This window comes from Montipora capricornis, chromosome 7 (assembly GCF_036669925.1).
Source record: "Montipora capricornis isolate CH-2021 chromosome 7, ASM3666992v2, whole genome shotgun sequence".
Classification (NCBI taxonomy): Eukaryota; Metazoa; Cnidaria; class Anthozoa; order Scleractinia; family Acroporidae; genus Montipora; species Montipora capricornis.
In genome coordinates this window covers 37642480-37664981 of record NC_090889.1, presented here as the reverse complement: position 1 = coordinate 37664981, position 22502 = coordinate 37642480, and the positions used below count along the sequence as shown (strand labels likewise).

At 39.4% G+C, this 22502-nt stretch overlaps 2 protein-coding genes across 6 annotated transcripts in view; both read left to right on the top strand.

Moving 5' to 3' along the window:
- Positions 1–3186, top strand: part of LOC138057111 (gamma-aminobutyric acid receptor subunit alpha-2-like) — a 12928-nt gene extending 9742 nt beyond the window's left edge. For all 4 annotated transcript variants that reach the window (XM_068903168.1, XM_068903169.1, XM_068903167.1 and 1 more), the window contains 2 exons: positions 716–1065; positions 1347–3186. In XM_068903168.1, coding sequence (XP_068759269.1) covers positions 716–1065; positions 1347–1670 — 674 coding nt within the window. In that variant the 3' untranslated portion in view covers positions 1671–3186. The remainder of the gene's footprint in view (positions 1–715; positions 1066–1346) is intronic.
- Positions 3187–3788: 602 nt separating this feature from the next.
- LOC138057113 (glycine receptor subunit alpha-2-like) lies at positions 3789–20930 on the top strand. 2 transcript variants are annotated; one of them, XM_068903171.1, is made up of 9 exons: positions 3789–3897; positions 12856–12922; positions 13505–13569; positions 13686–13759; positions 15794–16014; positions 16571–16653; positions 16830–16964; positions 19166–19518; positions 20258–20930. In XM_068903171.1, the coding sequence occupies exons 2-9, from the start codon at positions 12864–12866 to the stop codon at positions 20567–20569; spliced, it is 1302 nt and encodes a 433-aa protein (XP_068759272.1). In that variant the 5' UTR covers positions 3789–3897; positions 12856–12863; the 3' UTR covers positions 20570–20930. The 2 variants fall into 2 exon arrangements, with proteins under 2 accessions (XP_068759272.1, XP_068759276.1); XM_068903175.1 differs by lacking the exon at positions 3789–3897 and adding an exon at positions 5993–6109 and having other exon boundaries at positions 20258–20926.
- The last annotated feature ends 1572 nt before the right edge of the window (positions 20931–22502 follow it).

Below are 22502 nucleotides of genomic sequence, written 5' to 3'. Positions count from 1 at the left end.
GGTAAACACAGCTTTTTATTTATGCAAAGCACGAGTTTAAAAGTCTAAAAGCCCGAAACTCTCGTGCTGCATATAAATTCAGCCACGTACACATGCTTTGCATTCTTAAAATAGAGTTTTTGACGTCATTTTATCCTCGATCCAGCTCTCTCAAAATGTTGAAGTTAGTAATGGCCGACCATTAAATAGAAAAATTCCAGCTGAAATATGCAGGTGTCTTTTTTAGATCAAGGCTTAAAACTTGGGTCCGTCTGTTACTAGTTAAAACTCTTTTGAAAACCAAAGAAAAAGGACAATTGATTTTTCGGTCATAGCAGCACTTAAATTTTTCATGTTAGCAGCTGATTAACATAAAGTGAAGGGAACTGTATTCACAAGACGGTTGATTTAAAAAAAAAAACGCGTCAAAAGGTAAGAATAAAAATATCTCTATTTTTTTGAAGACTAAGTATATGTGGCCCTTTTCAATGAATGACTCTTTGTGTGGTATATATACGGGCTTTCCTAGAGATAAATTTTAAGATGCTTGATTTCCATGCACGCCAGATCCTTGTTTAAATGACCACACATATTCTCCAAGGTCTTGAATGTTGTCTACAATTTGATCACAAAAAAAAAAAAAAAAAAATATATATATATATATATATATATATATATATATATATATATATATACAGTATATATATATACTCACCATACGGACATTGTGTTACAGGCAGCTATTCAACCATAACTGTCACATTCTCGTTCAAGCGTCGCATTGGATATTTCCTGATCCAAGTCTACTTTCCAGACATATTTGTGGTCTTGCTTAGCTGGATCGTTTTCTGGATGGAAATAGATGACATTGGCAACAGAATGGCTCTTGGTATAACCTGTATCTTGACCATTATGTTTCTTCTTGGATCCCTGAATGGCAACCTGCCTAGAGTCAGCTATCCAAAGGCACTGGACTGGTATATCCTTACATCCTTCGCGTTTGTCTTCGTGGCATTGATTGAGGCTATCGTCGTGTACGTTATGAACTCGAGTGCCATAAGTGATAAGGAGAAAATCAAATGCAAGGTTTGTAATTTAAAATCCATTTGTTAATTGGTGATGGTGCGTGTAAAATGAGGATGAATCTCAACCTATAGCAAGCATGTGTTTGTTGTCACATGGCCGAGCTTGTGAGACACGTTTTTTTTACTTCACCCTCTTCATCGTTGATATTACAATCTGCTTTTCGCTCTTTGCACTAAAATTCTTCGAACTCAAAGCAGTTTGCAATTCCCTTTCCTTTTAGAGGAGAAAGTGACTTTCCAAACCTCGAGTTTGAAGATTGAAAAGATTCTGCTTTGTTGTAGGTTAATGGAACTCCTCTACCCAAGCAAATTACGAGGAAGATTAAATCCATGATTGTCTCAAAGAAAAATGGCCAATCGTATGTTGAAGAACACAATATGAACGGTGAAGCCAACAGAGCGGGTGATAATGACCTGGAAATGGTTTCGCGGCGGAAGACATCTTCCAAGAGTGTGATGGATGATGCATCTGTCACTGAGTTATTTGGAACAAGCAAAAAAGAGGCTTTCGCTTGTCACATTGACAAAGCATCGCGGTTGCTGTTTCCTTTACTGTTTGTCCTTTTCAATGTTGTTTACTGGGTTTATTTTCCATTGGCTAGTTAGGACTTATTAGCTATATTTTACTAAGAGGCCTGGGGAAGGGAACGACACTTGACGACTGCAAGGAACTAAATGGAAAAGCAACAAAAAGTAATGAAACGACAAAAAGCGAGAAACATGATCAAAAGAGTCGCGACACTACCTATGCCTTTGCAAATAGCGCTGAAAAACAGCAGTGTTTATTTTCGATAGAGATGAGAGATATTTTACTCCATCCAAAGAATTGAGTCAGTACTATGACTTATGCAAATTTTCTTCAAGAAGTCATATGTTCGTGTTAAAATGAAAATCATCTATTAACCTAGAGAGAAGCTCAGAACCTTGAAGCGGTTAACTCTGGTTCAGGGCTGGTTTTTTTCCCTTTTTTGGATGAAACGTAGCTAGCGAATTTTCTGCGCGCGCAGCTTTGATCTTATTTTTGTCCATATTTTGGCATAAAATTGATGTCCTGAAATCCTCAACTTTGTTCCAAAAAAAGGGTAGAGTTGCAAGTTACACGCTACAAGATCGTGTGATTCTGACCTAGAGCTTTGACGTCTTTACAAAAATGTTGGAACAGCCCTTTTCGACGATGACAGATCCAAATGCGTTTTCAATCATTCTTTCTTACTTGGATTTTTCTACCCGCCTTGGAACAAGAAACAATTGGCAAAAACTACCTGACAATAGAGGCTACTCAAACCAATCTGTTATTGGTATTAAATTTTGCTCTCACGCAAAGGGCTGATTAGGAACCTTAAGATCTACGAGGGTGACGTCGACGGAAATGTCACCTCAAAATATAACGTTGCTTTGTCATAAGTCTTTCTCGATTATTCCATCTCGTTCACTTAGTACAATATTAATGAGGGTGGAAAAATAAATTGGTACCAGAGGATTCAGAGAGAAATAGCCCTTTTTACGGTTAGTTTTTTTTCATTGCATTACAATGTAATCTAGCATGTATGTGTGGCAATTTCGGGCTATTTTGTAGTTTTAACTCGAAATAGACCTTTTTGGCTTGTACATTTTGTTTTCCCAGTACAGATCATGTGATAATACTCAGGAGGTTTGGTCTTTTGTTTTGTTCATTAAAATGAGGGCATGCAAGTCGAATGTGCATGCACGCACTCTTTTTAATGAACAAAACAAAGGACCACGCCTCCTGAGTATTATCACATGATCTGTATTGGGAAAACAAAATGTACAAGCCGAAAAGGTCTATTGCCTTGCATCCACGTTAGATTACATTGTAATGCAAATGAGAAAAACTAACCGTGATAAGCAGCCTTGATAAGTCGCTTATTATCTTGCAGGGGAAACATATCGTGCTTCAAATTGGGGTTAATTAGGAATTAACATAGGCGGCATTCAGCCGCAGTCGAGATTCAAATGTTTTAATTTTTAAACCTATGGAAACCCCAAAATAATGACGCAGTTTGTTTGCTCAACATTATTTAACTACATTGTCTTCGCCAGTAAGATGGAAAGAATGGAGATGGCTTGCAATTTAAAAAAAAAAAAAAAAAAAAAAGAGCATATTCTTTCTTGTCAGTTCTCTGACTCTGTTTTTGAAGTTGGAGATGGTCAAGAGATAACTATGGACAACCTCTCCTCAAATATTTACCCATCGCCCCTTTTAGATCTTCTTGTAATCTCAGAAATATTTTCTAGGCATGTAGACCAATGAGTATGATTATACTTGTGTAGTTTTTGCCGTCCAGAAAGCAACCGATTCCCGTTTGCATAGCTTAGTTATGGCCCAGTTTCAAACAACTGGGGCATAAATGTTTTGTTGAGATTCCCCTGTTAGTTTCGCATACCATGTCTTCTGCCGAAACACCTGACAACGTATGTGTGATAAGGAATCCTTTTGCTATGAAAGATATCCTGTGAAGTCCCTTGTACTTCAAATGATACTGAACCCAAAATATCTTCTAAAAGTATTCTTTTACAAAATTAAACTTGAACATGGCCGTTTTTGCATCAGCATGGAATCCTGCGTTTCTTCGGCATCTTCCCTCCTTCTGTGATAACCAAGCAAAAGTCTCGAAATCGCGCGATTATAGCTCAGAGTGGGGGTAATTAAAATGCCATAAATACACATGCAAATTGCCGTAAAAAAAATTCTCAGCTGAAGATCAATTACAAAGCGTTAATTGTCATTTTTACTTGGAAGCTTAAAACAACAAAAGTGTTCGTTCTTGCAAAGACTGGTGAAGCACAGCCGGACGTTGTAGGCTGCAGTTCGGTAAGTTTTCCGTGATTGTGTATTTTAAAACAGCAAAAATTTATACTGTAGGCTGGGAACACAAATTGCACTCGACTTTCAACTCTCTCGACAACCGAGCAATTTCAGTCAACGAGAAACTGCTGTCTCCAACTTTATTCATAATTCAACAAGCGGTGGTTTGACATCCCTATTGCTCTTACTGTGGCATCCACCAGCTGATATTTAGCTTTCACGGTTTTCGCATTTTAAGACTCACTGGGTAATGTGATGTCGTTTTTGTGATAACAAGTTGACCAGAAGCAATACTATAAAAGTACCAAGCGGTGACCCTGAACGAAACACTTGAATGTCGTCGAGATCTAGCTCATAGAAATGATTCCAATTGACCCGCTTGAAAGACATTTTTTAAGAGTAATTCGTTGGTGAGAAATGTCAGTGAAGCTTTCTGTACAACGCAAAATAATTATTTTAACATAAATGCGACTTCTATCACAGTCACGTTATTTTCTTTCTGTTCCTAATTAATGTGAGCCAAACGAGCTGTCGTACTTCTAGCTTGTCACCAGTTTGGCAACTCAGCTGTTGTTTGTAAACCGTTCACTTCATATTTTGTTTTTTTGTGTTTTTTTGTGGCAAACTTGTAAGTTGCCCTTGGGAAAAATTCACTAGTCTGGTGATGCTTTTTAAGACTTCTGAGTTTAGTTGCGTCTTGTTCATAATCTAGATCAGTTAAGCTACGAAACAGAATCAACGAAGAATTTTTTACCATTTACCCGGACAATTTCATCCTAGAATTTATCTCGTTCCAGAAAAGATAGGCAGTTTTTGCGTTAACAGCATGCTATTAACCTATAGCTTTGATGTCGATGTAAAAAACATATCTCGATTTGACTAGACAAAAGTATTCTATGTTCTGAATAATTATCTAGTTAACTGTAGTCATTGGAGTACTGAGAGAATTCAATGTTCAAAGAGTATTTCCTTAACAGTTTGTACACGACATATACCACGTTTATTTATTAAAAAGCCTTGCGTGCATAGCATTGTTATTGAACCAGTCAAGAAGTCGACAAATAAATACAGAATTGGAGACTTGAGACTTGTGAATGATTGGAATTATTTTTCTTTGTCTTCGGAACACGCGAAACACTGACGGTAACTTTTTTGCGTGTATAGTATGCGTGTTGCTAATGGAATTTTTGACTTCGGTCTCACGCAACGAATAATTCTCATTCTGTCATCCCTTCTTCAACATTCTATTAAAAAAACCCTTTTTTATCAAAATGTTCTTCCCACTAGGAAGAATTAAATACTACGTCAGTTTCTGCATAAAAGTCAAATGAATACAAATATCCTGCGGTGTCTGAAAGGCCGATGTAAATTCATTCAATGCGTGAAACACCTGTCCACGGCGTCTATAAAGTTTTTGCATTTTTCGTTGTTCTTATCTCACTTCAAGTGATTGTAAAAATAGCAAAGGTCTTTTATTTGCAATCAACGTCTTATCAACACAATTCGAACAGTTTTCAAATGGTACCGTTTATTTTTTTCGATATTGATCACCAAGCGCCTCTACATTCGATTGCGCCTGCGTTAGAAGAAAAAGCATTATTCTTTTAATTAGCTTTCACCGATTCTAAAACATATATAAAGAGCTTTAAGCCCGCTCCATTATTTTCAGCTTTATCATATGAATATCCTTAAGCTGTCGTGTATTAAAAAGAAGAAAATATGAAAGAACATTGTTATTATTTGGTTTTAACCTTCGGTAAATAGCGCCGGCTAAACAATAGAAAATTACCCTACATATGCCAAGTTGTCTGTTGAACAAAATAGACGCAGAAATTTGCAAGTTGGTAGACCTTTCAAGTTTTTGTGTCATTCTCTCGTTTATTTAATTAACTCGAAAGAACATCTAGCGATGTTTGTTTGTTAGTTTGTTTGTTTGTTCAGTAATTCTTTTGTTGTGTTTTCTATGGAAAAGTAAAGATTTTTTTTTTTTAATATAAGCAACAAAAGACCAAAGAACATTGATGGTCAATCGAATTGACAGTTAAGATGTCTCATTAACAATTGTCCACAATTTCAAAGATACAGATGGATCTTGTAATAGACCGAATATAATTGGGCGACGGCCGAAATTACAGCAGATATGTGAAATTTCTTCCAAAACCTCAATCCAGCTCGCCATTCCTACCTTGCATACCTCGCCGCGAATATTTAAACAGAGGTCAGTATTGGATAAGCAAGCCTAAGTTATATATATATTTGGTTTTGTCACTCTAACTGTATTAAGGATCGTCGTTGTCGAAAACAGTTTCAAAGGGACGACAGCCGCAATGGAGAATAGAATTTATCCACGACGATAAGCAATTCACTTCGAAACTGAATTCTGGCGGTAAAACGATTGTCTAAGACATTGGTCTTAAGTCTGACCAGTCATTTGTCGCCTTCAAGAAAAGTAGTAAGAATACTAGGTAAGAAGTGGAACCCTGATTGGTAACTTAATAGTAACTTGTTCTCGTTTAGATAATGGTAGAGTTCGTTGTAGACATTTTTTTTTTAAATTTAGAAACTATTGGAAGTACAGAAATTGGCCTATAATTGTTAAGATCCGATTTAATACCCTTTTTAAAAACTGGAGTTAGTCTGGCCGTTTGGACTTAGACAATATGGCGGTAAGCAAAGGTGCGATAATAGCGGAGCTCCGCGCGCGCCGTTTCAATTCGCGCGCTGAGGTTGTGCTTAATGCTTGTTTTCTTTTAAAACTCATACGGTTCAAGAAAATTCATTGCCAAACTGGTGAATTCTAAAGTAGATTTCACTCGAAAAACCGATTTCGTACTCATCGCTTCGTAATTCTTACGAAATATAATTTTAGCGCAAAATTTACCGTGGAAGTCACTAGTTAGGCAATGATTTTTTCTATAGAAGAAAGCAAAGAAAATGATCTAATTATTAAAGCAGCAACCGGAAACATTAAAGTGGTACTACGACCAAAAAAAGAGATCCTTTTTTCCTTTGGATTTCAAAACTATGTTAACTAAACACTAACTGACCCAAGTTTTAAGTTCTGATTTTAAAAAGACACCTGTTTATTTTAACTGGAACTTTCTTATTTATTGGTCCGCCATTTTTTTACACGCTGAAATTTTAAGCTAGTGAGTAAATGACGTCATTTTCTCTAGATCCAACCCTCTGAGGTCCAATCGGCCAGTTTTGAACGTGAGTAATGGCGGACCGTGAAATCAAAAACTTACACTCAAAACAAACAGCCTTTGGATAAAACTCAAAGCGCAAAATTTTGGCAGTTAGGTGTTAGGCGAACACGCTTTCAAAATCTGAAGAAAAAAAGGAACTGAGTTTTTGATCATAGTTCCACTTTAAAATGTGGACAATTCCAAACCTTTTATTTTCACAAACCGTACAGGCAGTAAGAGTAAATAACCAGAGAGCTCCGCTTTTAGGCTTGGCTAAATCTATATATTACCAGCAGCCATCTTTAACAGTTTACTCGGAATGTTATGAAGACCAGTAGCTTTTTTATCATCAATTTTCTTTAAAAGGTTAAGGACGGTGCCTACTAATTTAAGGGTATATTTGCGCGGTTTACTGACTATGCGGGAAAAGTAGATCTTAACAAGTGTTATTGAAATCCAAAAAGAAAACTGGGGGCTACCACGCATTTTTCGAAGATAATTAATCAACAATATACGTAAAACGTTTTAAAATACAAAGCAATGGATGGCATTCTTTTCCAAATTGAAGCTCAAGTATCTCTCAAAAATGCATGGTTACCCCCAATTTCCTTTTTGGATACCAAGATCACTTGCTGAGTTCTGCTTTCTCCGCATAGTTTTGAACCGCGCAAAAATATCCCTGTATTAAAAAGCACTAGCAATAGGAAATCCGAGTATCTCGAGATGCGCAAAAGTACGCGCAATAACAATAGTAGGCACCGTCACGGCAAGAAAGCCCTTGTTTTCTGGTGATTTTACTAAATTGTGAATGACAGGAAAATGCCGCGTTAATAGCTCGTTTTCCTGTTTTTGAAAACGCGCGGAAAGCTCGGTGTTCACTATTGGTTAACAGAGGTAAAATAAGTTGTTCTTACCTAATTTTCCTGCACAAGGAAAACAGGTTTTAACAGTGTGTTTTCCAGGGACATTTTACCCCAGTTATCCGGAGCGAGAAAACGAGGTGTTCATTGTATGTTTTCCTGAAGTTGTAAACGTAATGAAAACATAGCATTCCACAGTGGTTTTCCTACAGGAGCATTACACCGGAAAACATGCTATTTTGCTGATTGTTTTCCCCTGTTTTCCGTAGCGTTCTAACATCGAATTTTTCAAGTGTTTTTAGGTTTGGGAAAACGTACTGAAAACGCGATGTTCAACCTCTATTTTGCTACAGGAGTGTTTCACCGACAAACACGCTGTTTTCTGAGTGTTTTACCCTGTTTCCTGTAGCATTCTAACACGGTATTTTGCAAGTGCTTTTCGAACTCAGGCTGACAAAATGCCGTCAAAATGTCAATTTTCCGATGAACGGGCGGCATGGCTGAGCACTTTCCAATTCAGATAGATCAAATGAGTGTTAACATGATGTTGCAGAGAATTTTCCAATGAGAGCTAACGGCGTAGAAAATTCAGATGTTCCGCCAGCAAAGGTTTTAAATGAGTCATAAATTGAGATAACACGAATGACTGGAGAAGAGCGTCATTTTACCCGACACAGGTCGCCAAAGCTTGGGTTTCGTAGCATCTACGCAAGTTTTACGTCACCTATGCCGTAGAAGAATTCAAGTTTCATTAGTACCGAATCCAGAAACGACAACTCACTTTTTAACTTTCATGTCATCCGGTGTTTGATTTCAGTCGTGAAGTGGGCCGTGCGATAACCTTGCCTGTTGCGCGTGCGCGAAATGTGATTAGTTCCTTTGCAGCTAAACCACAATGAAAAGAGAGAGAGAGAGTCAAGACGCAAATATATAAGTTCTCCTTCAGATTGCAACAATAAGATCGGCCAGAGGGTACAAGGCTTGCATCAATACGCGGCAGCGTTCATGGGTTTTGTGCTCGGTGCGAGTCCTCACATGCAACCGATCCCAGAATCTGTAATCTTACGTCCTGTCGAGACGCTAGGGCCCTTCTGCTGTCTTAAGCTTTGCAAATGGTGAGTTACGCCTCCAATGTAGGCCTCTGAGAGAACACTAGGGCTGATTCTAGAGTTTTTGGTTTGATAACATTCTTTCATTTAAAACCCTTTTTTTTTAATTTGCTCCTATGTGCTTCCCTTGTCTGGGCAGAGAAAATTGTGCTTCGGAGAAACGGCTTACAAAGCTTGTTGGGCCGAGCGTTGTCACCGGCTTCTGCTGCTAGTAGACGGTGTCGATATCGAAAGCGTTACTGTTGGCAATGATAGTACACAGAAGGAAAAAAGAAAATTTATCCCTCGCTGGCTAAAAACGTACGGATGGCTCCGGTGCGATTAAGGGAAAACACTTCATGCATTGTGATGTTTGCCCTAAGTAAAACAAGAATGCGCTCAACATGAACGAAGCCAATTTCTTAAGCCTCAGAGTCAATTTTGTAAACTAAATGGTATTGAACTTCAAAGGTGAAGCTGTATTATTATTATACTGAATGTCTCAAATGGGTTTAAGTGATCATTTTTAACGGAATAAATAAAATGAGTTAGTGGTTCATGATTCCGCTAAGATGTATGTGACCTTTTTTGGGTGGTATTTCTTAAGTACAAACTGCGCTTTGTTACTGGCTTTGTATTACTTTAAAGAGATCGAGCACTCTTGTTGAGGGACATAACATAATGTGTTTATTCAAGATGCTGTGAAATGTAATCAGATACAAGGTATATCTTGAAAAGGAGAAACAAGAGGTTGTCCCTGTGACATTTTCCTTGAAAAAAAAAAAGGGACACATTGGTTTGGTCTGGGACTCATTACTTTTCATGGAGTGAGTGCCAGGGACTCAAGGTATACATGTATCTCATATTTTATTTCTGGGACATAATCAGGGAGGGAGTCAAGTCCTTCTGCCAACAACATTGAATCATTTGAATTTCATTGTGAAAGTAGAGTCACAGCTACGAACTCAGAGTAAATGAAAACGTAAATACAGCCAAATTTGTAAGCTACGCCACCCAACTGATTTTAAAGAGCATTTAAAATACCAGCGAAAAGGAGAAGCCGCAAATGCAGAAAAGGCAGGAAAGTAGGTGCATTTGTGTGACAACACCGCGTTTTCCCTCAAGGCAAACACCTTGGTTTTAAGCATTAACCAACTAGTGAACGCTGAAGAACAAGCGGTTTTTTGGCGTTCTCCGCGCATTCACTGTTCGCGAAAATGCAAGAAAACTCGCTGAAAACTCCACTGAACGCGTTGTTTTGAAACTGGAAAACACCAGTAAACAATGGAAAACAACCTGTTAAGCGTGCGTTAACCGCCCGGTGAACACCAGGACAATGAGAGAAAACTCCGAGTAAACTCCAGTTTACACGCTGTTTTGCGACTGGAAAACGCCGGTAAAACAACTGGAAACAATCCGTTTTCACAGCGTTAACCGCGCGGTGAACACCAGAACAATGCGAGAAAACTCCAGTAAACACCAGTTAACACGCTGTTTCGTGACTGGAAAACGCCAGTAAAACAACGAAAAACAATCTGTTTTCAAAGCGTTAACCAGGCGGTAAACACCTGGAAAACGGCTTGTTTTCCTGTTGTTCACCCTGATGGAAAACTGTCGGATAATGGAACGAAAACTCGAGTTCACCGGCTGGAAAACAAACATAAAACCTTGGATTTTACGATCGGAAAACGCAAGCAAATGTTCAAAAAATGCCACATTTTGCAATGTTCACCGAATGTTTTCCTAGTGGGTGAACGCTACTTTTTTTGCCGTGCGTCCTTAATACAATATCGATACTCGGAGTCTACATGCAAGGTTAATTGTTATGTGGAAGGCCATAAATGATATGATCAGCTTCCCTATACCAGCCCATGTGACTCAGAAACAGAGAGTTACAAGGCTGCTCCATCTTAATACGCTATTCAACCACAAGCTTTTAGCAACGTTTACAGGTATAGTTTTGTATCTAGAACCATGAGGGTATGGAATAACTTAAGCAATGATATCATTGAAGCTACTTCACTAAATGCCTGTAAACATGCGGTTTCAGGGGCCGTTATCGACCTAGAATGACCCTGTTTCTTTCTATTATCGATTTAAAAGGTCTATCGTACTTCTTGTATAATTTACTGTTAAGCTGTGACTTCAGAACTGACCAACTTGTGTCCACGTGTTTGGGAAACCTTTGTGGATTATAATTGTAGATGTAGATGTTGACCATTTGCCGATGAACTGAACTACATAGGCAGCACTAAGTCTTCCTCCTCAGTTTTAAGACGCTGTGACCGGGGTATCTCCGGCACGAATGAACTTGAGTCCGATGCTCAACTGACCGAGCCAGTCGTACCAGTCGTCAGTCGTCGTCATGTTCACACCAACTTTTTTCATGAATTTAAGACGCACATCTTGATACCTTCTTATCATGGATACGCAAAGAGGTCACGTAAAGAATTATTTTCTTGCTTTGTTTCGTGGTATGATCACAAGAAAAATATCGAGAAACGTGCTTATGGAAAATCAAATAAATTTTGATTAGACATAAAAGGTGACTTCTCTTTATGATCCGGGGACAAGAACGTGGTGAAGAAAAAAGGGATTTTGTGGTTACATTGTGACCAGCACGTACAATGGCGGCGTAGCCCGTTTGAAAATGACCAGCTATGTGCATGCGCGTATCTCATGGAATCTCTACCGTGGGTGACTTAAATGTCTGCCTTAATCCAAAATGACAATCTTTAATTCTCACATGCCAAAAGATAGTAATGCCTAATAGCAATAATGAAAATTGCGTTATAATGATCTTGAGCCAGGTTCATTACATGAAACAACTCGTGAATGGTCATAACTGAACGCCAACGCCGATTTCATATTAAAAATTGGACCACAGACAAATTTTAAATGAAAGGTGTTACAATTGAACCAACTGGGAACTCGGAAAAATCCGAGCCCCAGATGGGATTTGAACCCACGACCCTCTGTGATCTAGTACGGATGCTCTAACCACTGAGCTACTGGAGACTCCATGGTGAGCAAGGGTGAAATATGGGTATTTGACTGGAGCTGCATCACGCAGCCACAGAGTCAAATATCGACTGGCAGCATAGCTCATAACTGCATCGCGCAGTCACATTGAGAGCATCATTAAACGATGCGGTCAACTAAACACCAGAGTGAGCGAATGAGAGAGAATGTTTAACACATATATTAAATGGAATATATGTGTTAAATAATATTATTTATGTGTTAAACATTCTCTCTCACTTTGGTGGTTGGTTGGCCGCATCGTTTAATGACGCTCTCAATGTGACTGCGCGATGCAGTTATGAGCTATGCTGTCAGTTGATATTTGACTCTGTGGCTGCGTGATGCAGCTCGAGTCAAATACCCACATTTCACCCTTGCTCACCATAAAGTCTCCAGTAGCTCAGTGGTTAGAGCATCCGTACTAGATCACGGAGGGTCGTGGGTTCGAATCCCATCTGGGGCTCGGATTTTTCCGAGTTCCCAGTCGGTTCAATTGTAACACCTTTCATTTAATATATGTGTTAAACATTCTCTCTCATTCGACCACAGACAAACCACAAGAAAAAGAGCTTTGGAGACAGAGCTGAATAGTTTAATTTTTGACCTCTGGATTCCAATGGAAGGGGCCAGACGTCGTCACTAGATATCGGTCATCAAAAATCATTTTCAAATAGAATTAAGGTGTGTTGTTAAGATTACAAGTAATTTTAAGGATGTGAGGAAATCACTCTGTCGATGCCTATTATGAAAACGTCATTTTTGCCACACCATCGAAAGCATTTGAAGTTTGTCTTTTTGTGTCAGCTACAAGAATGAAGTCTGCCGTTCGTCATTCCTGGGTCCTCTCGGCTTTGCTATTAATATCTCACCAGTAAGTATGACACTTGTTTCGTTCAATAATTTTGGTTTTTGATTATGAAGCATGTTAACCACTCAGGCAACTGGTCCAGCCTGCAATTCGGACTGAACTCGATTCAAGGCGATGCAAACTGTGGAAGTGAAGCTCTTTGCGAGGGTTTCAGAATGCAGTCTGATTTGAAAGCTTTGAATATTGATGTCTCGCAGACATTGAGTATTCGTCACGAATACTTTGTCCGCGTTATTGGACTTGAAAAACACTTTCCAATTACAGATACATTTACTTGTTTCAAGTTATGCGAAGTGACGAAACAGATCAAAACCATTTCCTAAACACAAATTCACAAAAAGTCATAGAGGAATTTCCTCCTGATACCGTGAGTCAACCGTCAACCAATAAAGCTGCAATCCCCCCCTCCCCCACCTCCCCTTCCACCCTCCGGAATAACATCGCTCGAAAAATTTCAATCGTTTTACGTTTTACTTTATTTTTTATGTTTTCTTTTTTTTATGTTCAACTCCCAGCCTGATGAGATTCTACCAAGGGGGACAAAATATTCCGGAATGATGCACCGATTTTTTATATTCGTTTCAGAGTGGATGCTGATGTCATTTCCGCTTTTTTCGACAAGTACGATAAGACGTTGCTTCCAAGCTTTGGTAAATTACCATTGTATTCATGAAACTCATATTTTAAAGAAGTCTGTCTCGACATTAGGTTTGGGTCGTGCTGCTCTAGTTGGTGCTTGTTTAACTTGCCTTGCATTGTGCTGCAGAAACGGGTGAAGTTCTTTCCATCAGAAATAATTTGTACGTTGAATCTTTTGGAAACATCGAGGAAGCTAATATGGTAAGTGCGATTGCAATTGCCGTTGACATCTTTTCTTAGTCACTTTGGTTTATGACCCAGAAAACTTCCCTACCTCAATAGTTTAACATCTCGAGCGTTTCATACCTCAAGGTGGATGATGATGAGTCAGCAATTTTTCGTTGGCTTCACGTTCACAGTCACTCAGCCAGACGGCAAGTCTGTCAGTCAGTCAGTTAGCCAGCAGTCACTCAGTCAATCAGTCAGTCCGAGTGGCACTCAGTCAGTCACTCAGTCAATCAGTCCGTCAGTTAGTCAGTCAGTGAATCAGTCAGTCACATAGTCACTCAGACAGTTAGTCAGTCTGTCACTCTGTCAATCAGTCAGTTAGTCAGTCAGTCAGTCAGTCAGTCAGTCAGTCAATCAGTCAGTCACTTAGACAATCAGTCAGTCAGTTATTCAGTCAGTCACTCTGTCAGTCAATCAATCAGTCAGTTAGTAATTCAGTCAGTCACTCAGTTATTCAGTCACTCACTTAGTCAATCAATCAGCCACTCAGACACTCAGTTAGTAATTCAGTCAGTCACTCAGTCAATCAGGTAGTCAATCAGTCAGTCACTCAGTCACTCAGTCACTCAGTGAATCAGTGAGTCACATAGCCAATCAGTCAGTTAGTCAGTCACTCACTCACTCACTCACTCACTCAGTTAGTCAGTCAGTAAATCAGTCAGTCATTAAATCCGTCAGTCAGTCAGTTATTCAGTTAGTCAATAAGTCAGTCACACATTTAATCAGTGAGTTAGTCAGTCAGTCAGTCAGTTATTCAGTCAGTTAGTCACTCACTCAGTAAATTATCAGTCAGTTAGTCACTCACTCAGTCAGTCAGTCAGTCAATATAGCACTTGTATTTGAACAGACTTAACTGATTAGAGTGTAATGTCAAGTACTAAGGATCTACCTGTGTGGGCCCATTTCCATCAGTAGGGCTAACGCTCACATGGGTCATATAGAGTAGATACTTAGCACTTCACATTACACTCTAATCAGTTAAGTCTGTTCAAATATAAGTGCTACACGGCCAACGTTTGCAAAAACGTAATCCTTACTTGTAGTCGGTCACATAGTCAATCAGTCAGTCACTAAATCAGTCATTCAGTCAATAGGTCAGTCAGTTAGCCACTCATTTAATCACTTAGTCAATCAGTCAGGCAATAAGACAGTCACTCATTCAATAAGTCCGTCAGTTAGTAATTCAGTCCGTCACTTAGTCAATCAGTCAGTGAAGCATTCAGTCACATAGTCAGTCAGTTAATCATTCAGTCAGTCAGTTCGTTCCGCAGTCAGTTAGTTAGCGAGGCAGTCAGCCAGAAAGTCACTCAATCAGTTGGTTAGTCAGTTACTCAATCAACAACTAATCAGTCAGTCACTCAGTCAGTTAATCAGTCCGTCAATCAGTCAGTCAATCAGTCAGTCAGTCACTCTGACAGTTTGTTGATTGATGGTCGATTGATCAATCAATCAATCAATCAATCAATTAACCAGTCATCCATCAATCAACCAGACTTATTCTTACATTTCAGGGAACGACGACAAAACAAAAACAGTCAACACTATCATTTCATTGAACACTTCCATATCATATCATTTCATATCGTTATTTACCGTCGGATTTTAGAGTAGCTTCCAGTAGCTAGTATCTTCCATTTTCACTGAAAGGGGATAGTAACAACGTAATCAATCAATCAATCAATCAACGAGACAACCAATCAATCCAGTCATTGATCTATCCATCAATGAATCAATGAATCAATTAATCAATCAGTCAATAAACCAAAGAACTGATTTAACTTACATGTTAACAATTGTCACTATTTAGGGTTACCTCCAAAAGCTGGGATCTAGGCCCTTATGTATAGAGATGTGAAAACTGTGTAAAACCTCTTGTGTTTGTTTTTCATGCGGTCCTTTCGAGGAATCACAACTTCAACCAAATGAAAACAACGATCACGGTAATTCCAAAAGTGATTACAAAAAGATCTGTGCCTTACCTTGTTAACCGCTTCGTTTGATTGACAGGAGTACAAAGTATATGGCTATTTTCGCCAGTACTGGCATGATCCGAGGCTTGTAGGAAAGTTGAATCGCACTCTCACCTTGCACGGGAAAGACATTGATAACCTTTGGGTTCCAGATCCGTTCTGCTACAATGCACGAGAATCAAACATGATGATACCCAACGAACAAATTCACAGTGTTGTTCACATACGACCCAACGGAAGTATCGAGCTTAGCAAAGGGTGAGCTAGACGTTTATTCCAGACTGAAGCTTTATAATCACCAAAAATGACATTTAAATACTACATTTGTAAGTCCTGGGAAATTAGCAAAAGCTCGTTTGCAACGATAGTTTTAATATAATTGTCTTTTCAGTGACATAATTATGGTTAGAAATCCGATTTAGGTCTTATCATCATTCTTCAATGAAATTGTTGTTGTTGTTGTGGCTTCTTCTTGTTCTTGTTCTTGTTCTTGTTCTTGTTCTTCTTCATGTTCTTCTTCTTGTTCTTGTTCTTCTTGTTGTTGTTGTTGTTCTTCTTCTTCTTCTTGTTCTTGTTGTTCTTGTTGTTCTTGTTGTTCTTGTTGTTCTTGTTCTTGTTCTTGTTGTTCTTCTTGTTGTTCTTCTTGTTGTTCTTCTTGTTGTTCTTCTTGTTGTTCTTCTTCTTCTTCTTCTTCTTCTTCTTCTTCTTCTTCTTCTTCTTCTTCTTCTTCTTCTTCTTCTTCTTCTTCTTCTTCTTCTTCATGTTCTTGTTCTTTTTCTTCTTCTAACATTACAACAAATATTGTTCGTCTCAGAGTTACGTTGCTTGCCTCTTGCGTAATGAACCTCCGTGATTTTCCATTGGATACACAGACGTGTTTTCTCAAATTGGGCAGCTGTAAGTATTGTAATATATCGAATTTTACCTTTTTTGTCAATTTTCATCTCATCACATCCGGATAGCAGACAACAATGGCATCGCCCGAATGTTCTGTGATCTTGCTTTTAAGACGCGGATAGCATAAGGTGTTCACAGGTATGTGACTTATTTCTGTTCTTCTCCACTGCATCCAGATGGCCATTCTGTTGAAGAAGTGGTATACGAGTGGCTTCCTGGAGACACTGAACTTTCGGTTGGACACAGTGAAATGGCTCAGTTCGAGTACAAAGGCTCTAACTTATCCTCGAAAATAGAAGAGTATTCAAGAGGTAAGGAATAAAAACTCCTTATAATGCAACGCTTGACGTAATAGTAAAGTAAAGTAAAGTCTCTGCTTACGAGCTAGCACTTATCTCCGGTTTCATTACCATAAAGCGACTAGGAGTATTTCTACTCCTCCTGGATGGGATGCTAGTCCATCGCAAGGTTACTTACCCCCAGCATTTCGCTGGTACCCGTTTATACACCTGGGTATAAAGAGGCACCGCGAGAGCAAAGTGTCTTGCCCAAGAACACAACACAATGTCACCAGCCAGGACCTGAACACGGACCACTCGATTCGGAGTCGAGCACTCTAACCATGAGGCCACCGCGCCTCTCGCAACGCTTGACGTAATACTGACCGCGATCTGTTTTTCGTGTGCAAACCCTTCCCCTTGCTGTTTTGCTTGCACGGTTTTGCGACTACCTTTACTTTGCTCCTAAAGCCCCGTGCGAACGGACGTAACAATGATGGCCAATATTGTTTGGTGTTACATGTTGCGTCCGTTTGCTCACACTGTTACATGTTGTTGCGTGAGACTGTTGAGACTGGTCAAACGTTTGAGCCAACAACTCCCAGCATTTCTTTTCTTCCGTGATCGGCGAAGCGTAGGGCAACATTGCCGGATCCGTATGCACAGCTCTTCCAACATTGTTTAGGCCACGCCGGGCATTACATTTGGTGTCCACGTGTAGGTAGCCGAGCATTAATTGTTGAAAACAGGATGGCAGCCGAATTTTGTAAGTTTACAAAGTTTTATGAGTCTTATCCTTTTCATAATAAACTACATGTCCTTACATTGTTGGGAGTCGTTGCGTTCGTTTGCACACAACTGCCAACACCATCCAACATCTGCAGAAACAACAAATTCCAACAATATTGGTAGTTGTTGCATTCGTTTGCACGGGCTTAAATGAGACAACTACACAATTTAAGAGGCATCGGTTTTTAGTTCATATGTTTATTTACCCTCAGATTTTAGAGTTTACGTTAGTTTGATGTAGCTAGCATCTCCGAGCATTTACCCACCCCACCATGATACACCACAAAAGACAGACAACAACACCAGGAACTACATGCCCTACTCTTTGCGACAAGTGTGTGGGTTCTTTTACGTCCCACAGGATTATGAACAATGAAGGGTTCTGGTAGGGGAACCTACGGTTTACCGTCCTTATCCGAGGAGACTTGAAAGTCTAACCATTTGCAGATGTCATTACAAAGGCAGCTCTTTCTCCTCAATTATTTAAAGACCTTTAGTGTTGGTCCTGCCGGGGTTAAACTTACGACCTCCTGCACGGCAGCCCAGTGCTGAACCAACTGGGTCACCTGTGCGCGGTAAGCCACCGGTGTGCGGTCGACCAGACGAACTTTTGGTCGAGGTCTTGAATCCAGTAGTGAGACAAAGGACAGGTCCCAGGCTTCTCCAAGACCCTCACTCCTAGGAAAACTATCGCGTCTTCTTCTTAAATAATTTTCCTAAAGAAATCAATGCCTTCCTTTTAATCTTTGCAGCACTAGTACGTGATATTTTAGAAGAGTCCCTTTTAAAATTTAGACCTCTCTAAAAACAGGGTAGGTGGTGGATTTTAGGGGACTTAATACAGGCGTTCTTGAGATGCGGCTGGCAACCAGAAGTGAGCTGATTTCCCTTTTAACTTGTCTTCACACAACTACGTTTACATTGCTACGTATCTTTTCCCCATTAGAGATGATAACTATAAAAACCTGGGAGATACCGCTGTCCTGGTACGCGACCTGTTCTCTTCCGGTTGCCGTCTGAGTCTAAAAACGTGCGTGCTTAAGCTCCCTAATCACCGAAGCGCGAATCGGCACGGTAAATATTTACCACTAGCCACCGAAACTAACAGAGGTTAATAGTTGTTTTAGTACATGCTAAAATAGTGAGATAACATAGCCCAAAAAGATGATTTTAACTCATTTGTTCCTGCACAGATTACACAAATCCCGCGAGAGTTGCTCGGAGGTGAATAACAAAGAGAATTCTGAGTTTGAGTAGCCAATCAGAGCGCGTGTTTAACGCTGTCCCCCGTTTTAGTATATACTAATGAAAGCTATTGGCTGACAAATTCACCCAGTAAATTAAACATGATTTCAAACAATGGGACGCGCTGGTTGCAAGATCGCTTTGACATCGTATGTCACATATTCTCAATGAGTGACATAAAAACGTGTTATTTTTTCCAGCAAACTTCTCAATCCTCACTGCCACGTTTTTCTTTCATCGACGCATCGGTTACTTTCTTATCCAAGTCTACTTCCCAAACATCTTTGTCGTTGTCCTAAGCTGGATCGTGTTCTGGATGGAGAAAGATGACATCGGCAACAGAATGGCTTTGGGTATCACCACAATTCTGACCATAATGTTCCTTCTCGGATCTCTGAATGGTAATCTGCCTAAAGTCAGCTACCCAAAAGCACTGGACTGGTACCTGCTGGTCTCCTTCATCTTTGTCTTCCTGTCTTTGATTGAATGCCTGATAGTGTTTGTCGTTGCAAGGAAGGCAAGCAATTTCAAAGACAAAGCGATTAGATTCAAGGTATTTTCGTTTTCTCGTGTTAACTGTGGTTTGGTCCGGCAAGAAAGAACAAATGAAGGTCTTTTTTTCTGTGTAAGAAAAAGTTGACATAGCTATTCTAACCACTTTCTCAAATTCACAAGGTATTTTGTTCAGAAGTATCAAGTATCCAGAGACAATAAATTATAACTAAGTCCAGAGTAGAGAACCAATAAACCCAACCCACATAACGCGAATTAGATTAGTTGGAGCAATGCTTGCTCAGATGACTGATGACAATGACGATGGTAATGATGATGATGATCATGACAATTATGATTGCGATAATGATGACGTTGATGGTGCCAATGATGATGATGATAATGACGATAATGATGTCGATGGTGGTTCCAATAATGATACCATGATGAAGATGATGGCGATGAGGATAATGACGATGACGACTAGGATGATTATGATGATGAGGACGGTAATGATTACGACGATTATGACGTTGATGGTTCCAATGATGATGAGGATGATACGATAATGATGATGGATATGAGGAAAATGATGATGATGATGATGATGATGATGATGATGATGATGACGACGACGACGAAGATGTTGATGATGATGATGCTGATAAATAAGCCTTAAATTTCATACTCTCGCTCTTCATCTCAGTACAATCCACATTTCGATGAATAACAGTGTCGTATACACTGTAGCTAGTATAGCACGTCGTCGCTAAATAAAGTTTCATTTTATCGTATTTCAGAAGCGTGCAACTCCTCTTTCCTCAAGACTTTGCTCGTCATTGAAGACCTGCCTGTTTGGATCCAGGACGCACAGACGCAATCCCAATGAGTATAATCGAAACGATCAAAGATCAAACTTTGAAGACGATATTGAAATGGCCCATGGCGTGACCAAAGCAAACAGGTTCGTGATGGACGATGGAGTACTTGATCAGACCACCCAAAGGAGCAAGCGAATGATGAAACGAGCCGAAATTATTGATAAGATTTCTCGTGTTTTGTTTCCGCTGACGTTTGTCGCCTATAATATTTTTTATTGGAATTATTACTGAGGTTGCAAAAATTCAAAGGTTTAGCAAAAACGGAATTTTGGTCCATGGAAGATGTGAGTCGATCCTTCCCCTCAAATTCTCTCAAGTGAAAAGCAGTGGTTTCAATAACTTTCTCCATAACCGGCTGGTGATGGTGGAATAGGAAGTGTTGATCGCAGCTCGAACCCAAACACAAAAGCCTGGTCTTAACCTAGTAAGCAACAATTCGTAAGAGGCCCTCAGTATATGTGGCGATAGACCGCCAATAATAAAACCAGCTTTTGTTGAAACCTCTGTTAAACTTTGGTATTTTGATGCGTTGTTTTTGCTATAGAAAATTTAGAGTAGGAGTTGAGTCAAAATAAATTTACATCTGTTGATTTAACAGTATTATGAAATACTGTAAAGAGGTTTAAGTAGCACAACGGGGACTGCAAAAAACATCTTGTACGACATTTCAGTTCCTGTGATTACTTTGTCCACCACGTAAAAGGGAAGAGGCTTCCTTAGATACAATCGAATGATTTGTCAATATGGAATGAGCTTAATATATTATAACCATGCGCTTTTTTGAGGCGGACGGCAACCGGTAAAGAGCATTTCTCGAGCCAGGACAGTGGTGCTTCCCAGATTTTTACAATCATGTGTTCTATGCTATGCATAATATGCATAACAACGAGCTCATGCATGAGGTTACAGTCCAGCAGACCAGACAATTCGGAGATCTTTTTATTGACTTTGTTGCTGAGGATATAATGGTGGGCGATCATTTTTATTTGTAACATCCAGAGGCCAGGGAAATATGCAGGTGAAACATGGCCAGAAATCTTGGACAGGCATGCGCTCTCGATACAGCATTTTTGCGTTACATGGTGTCACAAATGGCCAAGAAATTTATATCTTTTAGTGGGAGAAAAGATGTAAAATCAACGCTACCTCATAAACTGAATGAAAAATCCAAATTGTTCACTTCGATTCTGCTAGCAATCGAGGAAACCGAAAAATATAAAAAAGAATTACACTTCTCCACGTCGGTATTCAGTATACAGTATGCGGTATTCAGCTTTGAAGACCCGAAGAATTTTTCCATGAGGAAAAAACACAAAATCCAAACATAAATCCAGCTGTCGATGAATGCCTCTCGGCTCAAGCCGTAACGTAAAGTGAACTTTGTGCACAGCGATTTGAAATCTTTTGAAGTCAAGTTCGAAGAAATGCTTCAGAACATGTCTCTGCTATCTGTCGTTGTTGCGGTTTTTTGGGTAAAAACAAGCCAAAATACACCAAGCCATTCTCAACTAAACTTCAACATCTTCGGTGCTCCATATCTATATTAGCTAAATTTCATTTAAATGTCTCTTAAACCTCTCGTTGAAAAGCTTGTTTCACAGACAGTTTATTGCCGACATTTTCTCGGGACAATACCTACGTAAATGTCACTACTTGGTGTGTCCTAACCCTATATGAGCCCGAAAACACGCAAAAATCCTGCGGAATTGTCAATTATGTGACATCGTAAATGTAAGTCTCACGAAATCCGATGTCAAAGATTCCTGGCCAGGAGAGTGAAAGATGCCAATCGAGCTCAATTTTCTCGAGAACGAAAACCTTTGTTGCCGAATCACGAGCTTGAGGGCATTGTTTTTGTCCCACTGATGGATTAAGCTAGGCTGGTAAACTTGCCGTTAGAGACTTACAATTGTAAATGATTGACAAAGCCCTTCTTGTTTTAATAAGCTTCATGAAAGCCCAGTTCGCAAGCTAGCATTTTTGTGTACAGTTACCAAACCATCACATTTGCGTTTTAGCATTTGTTCGTGTTATATTCCAGCGCTGCTTTGGTGAGGTTAGTACACTTATTTTGATATCGACCAGTATTTCATTAGAGATAGAAAGTCATTTTCAGTTTTAAGGCTAGAGCAATTAAGTCATCCTCATCTTTGCCATGGCTTCA

Excerpts from the sequence above, each read along its gene's own strand:
- LOC138057113 (XM_068903171.1), top strand. The coding sequence starts at position 12,864 with ATGAAGTCTGCCGTTCGTCATTCCTGGGTCCTCTCGGCTTTGCTATTA. Across the intron at positions 12,923-13,504 it reads TTGCTATTAATATCTCACCA|AGTGGATGCTGATGTCATTT; the intron begins GTAAGTATGACA and ends TATTCGTTTCAG. Across the intron at positions 16,015-16,570 it reads AGTATCGAGCTTAGCAAAGG|AGTTACGTTGCTTGCCTCTT; the intron begins GTGAGCTAGACG and ends TGTTCGTCTCAG.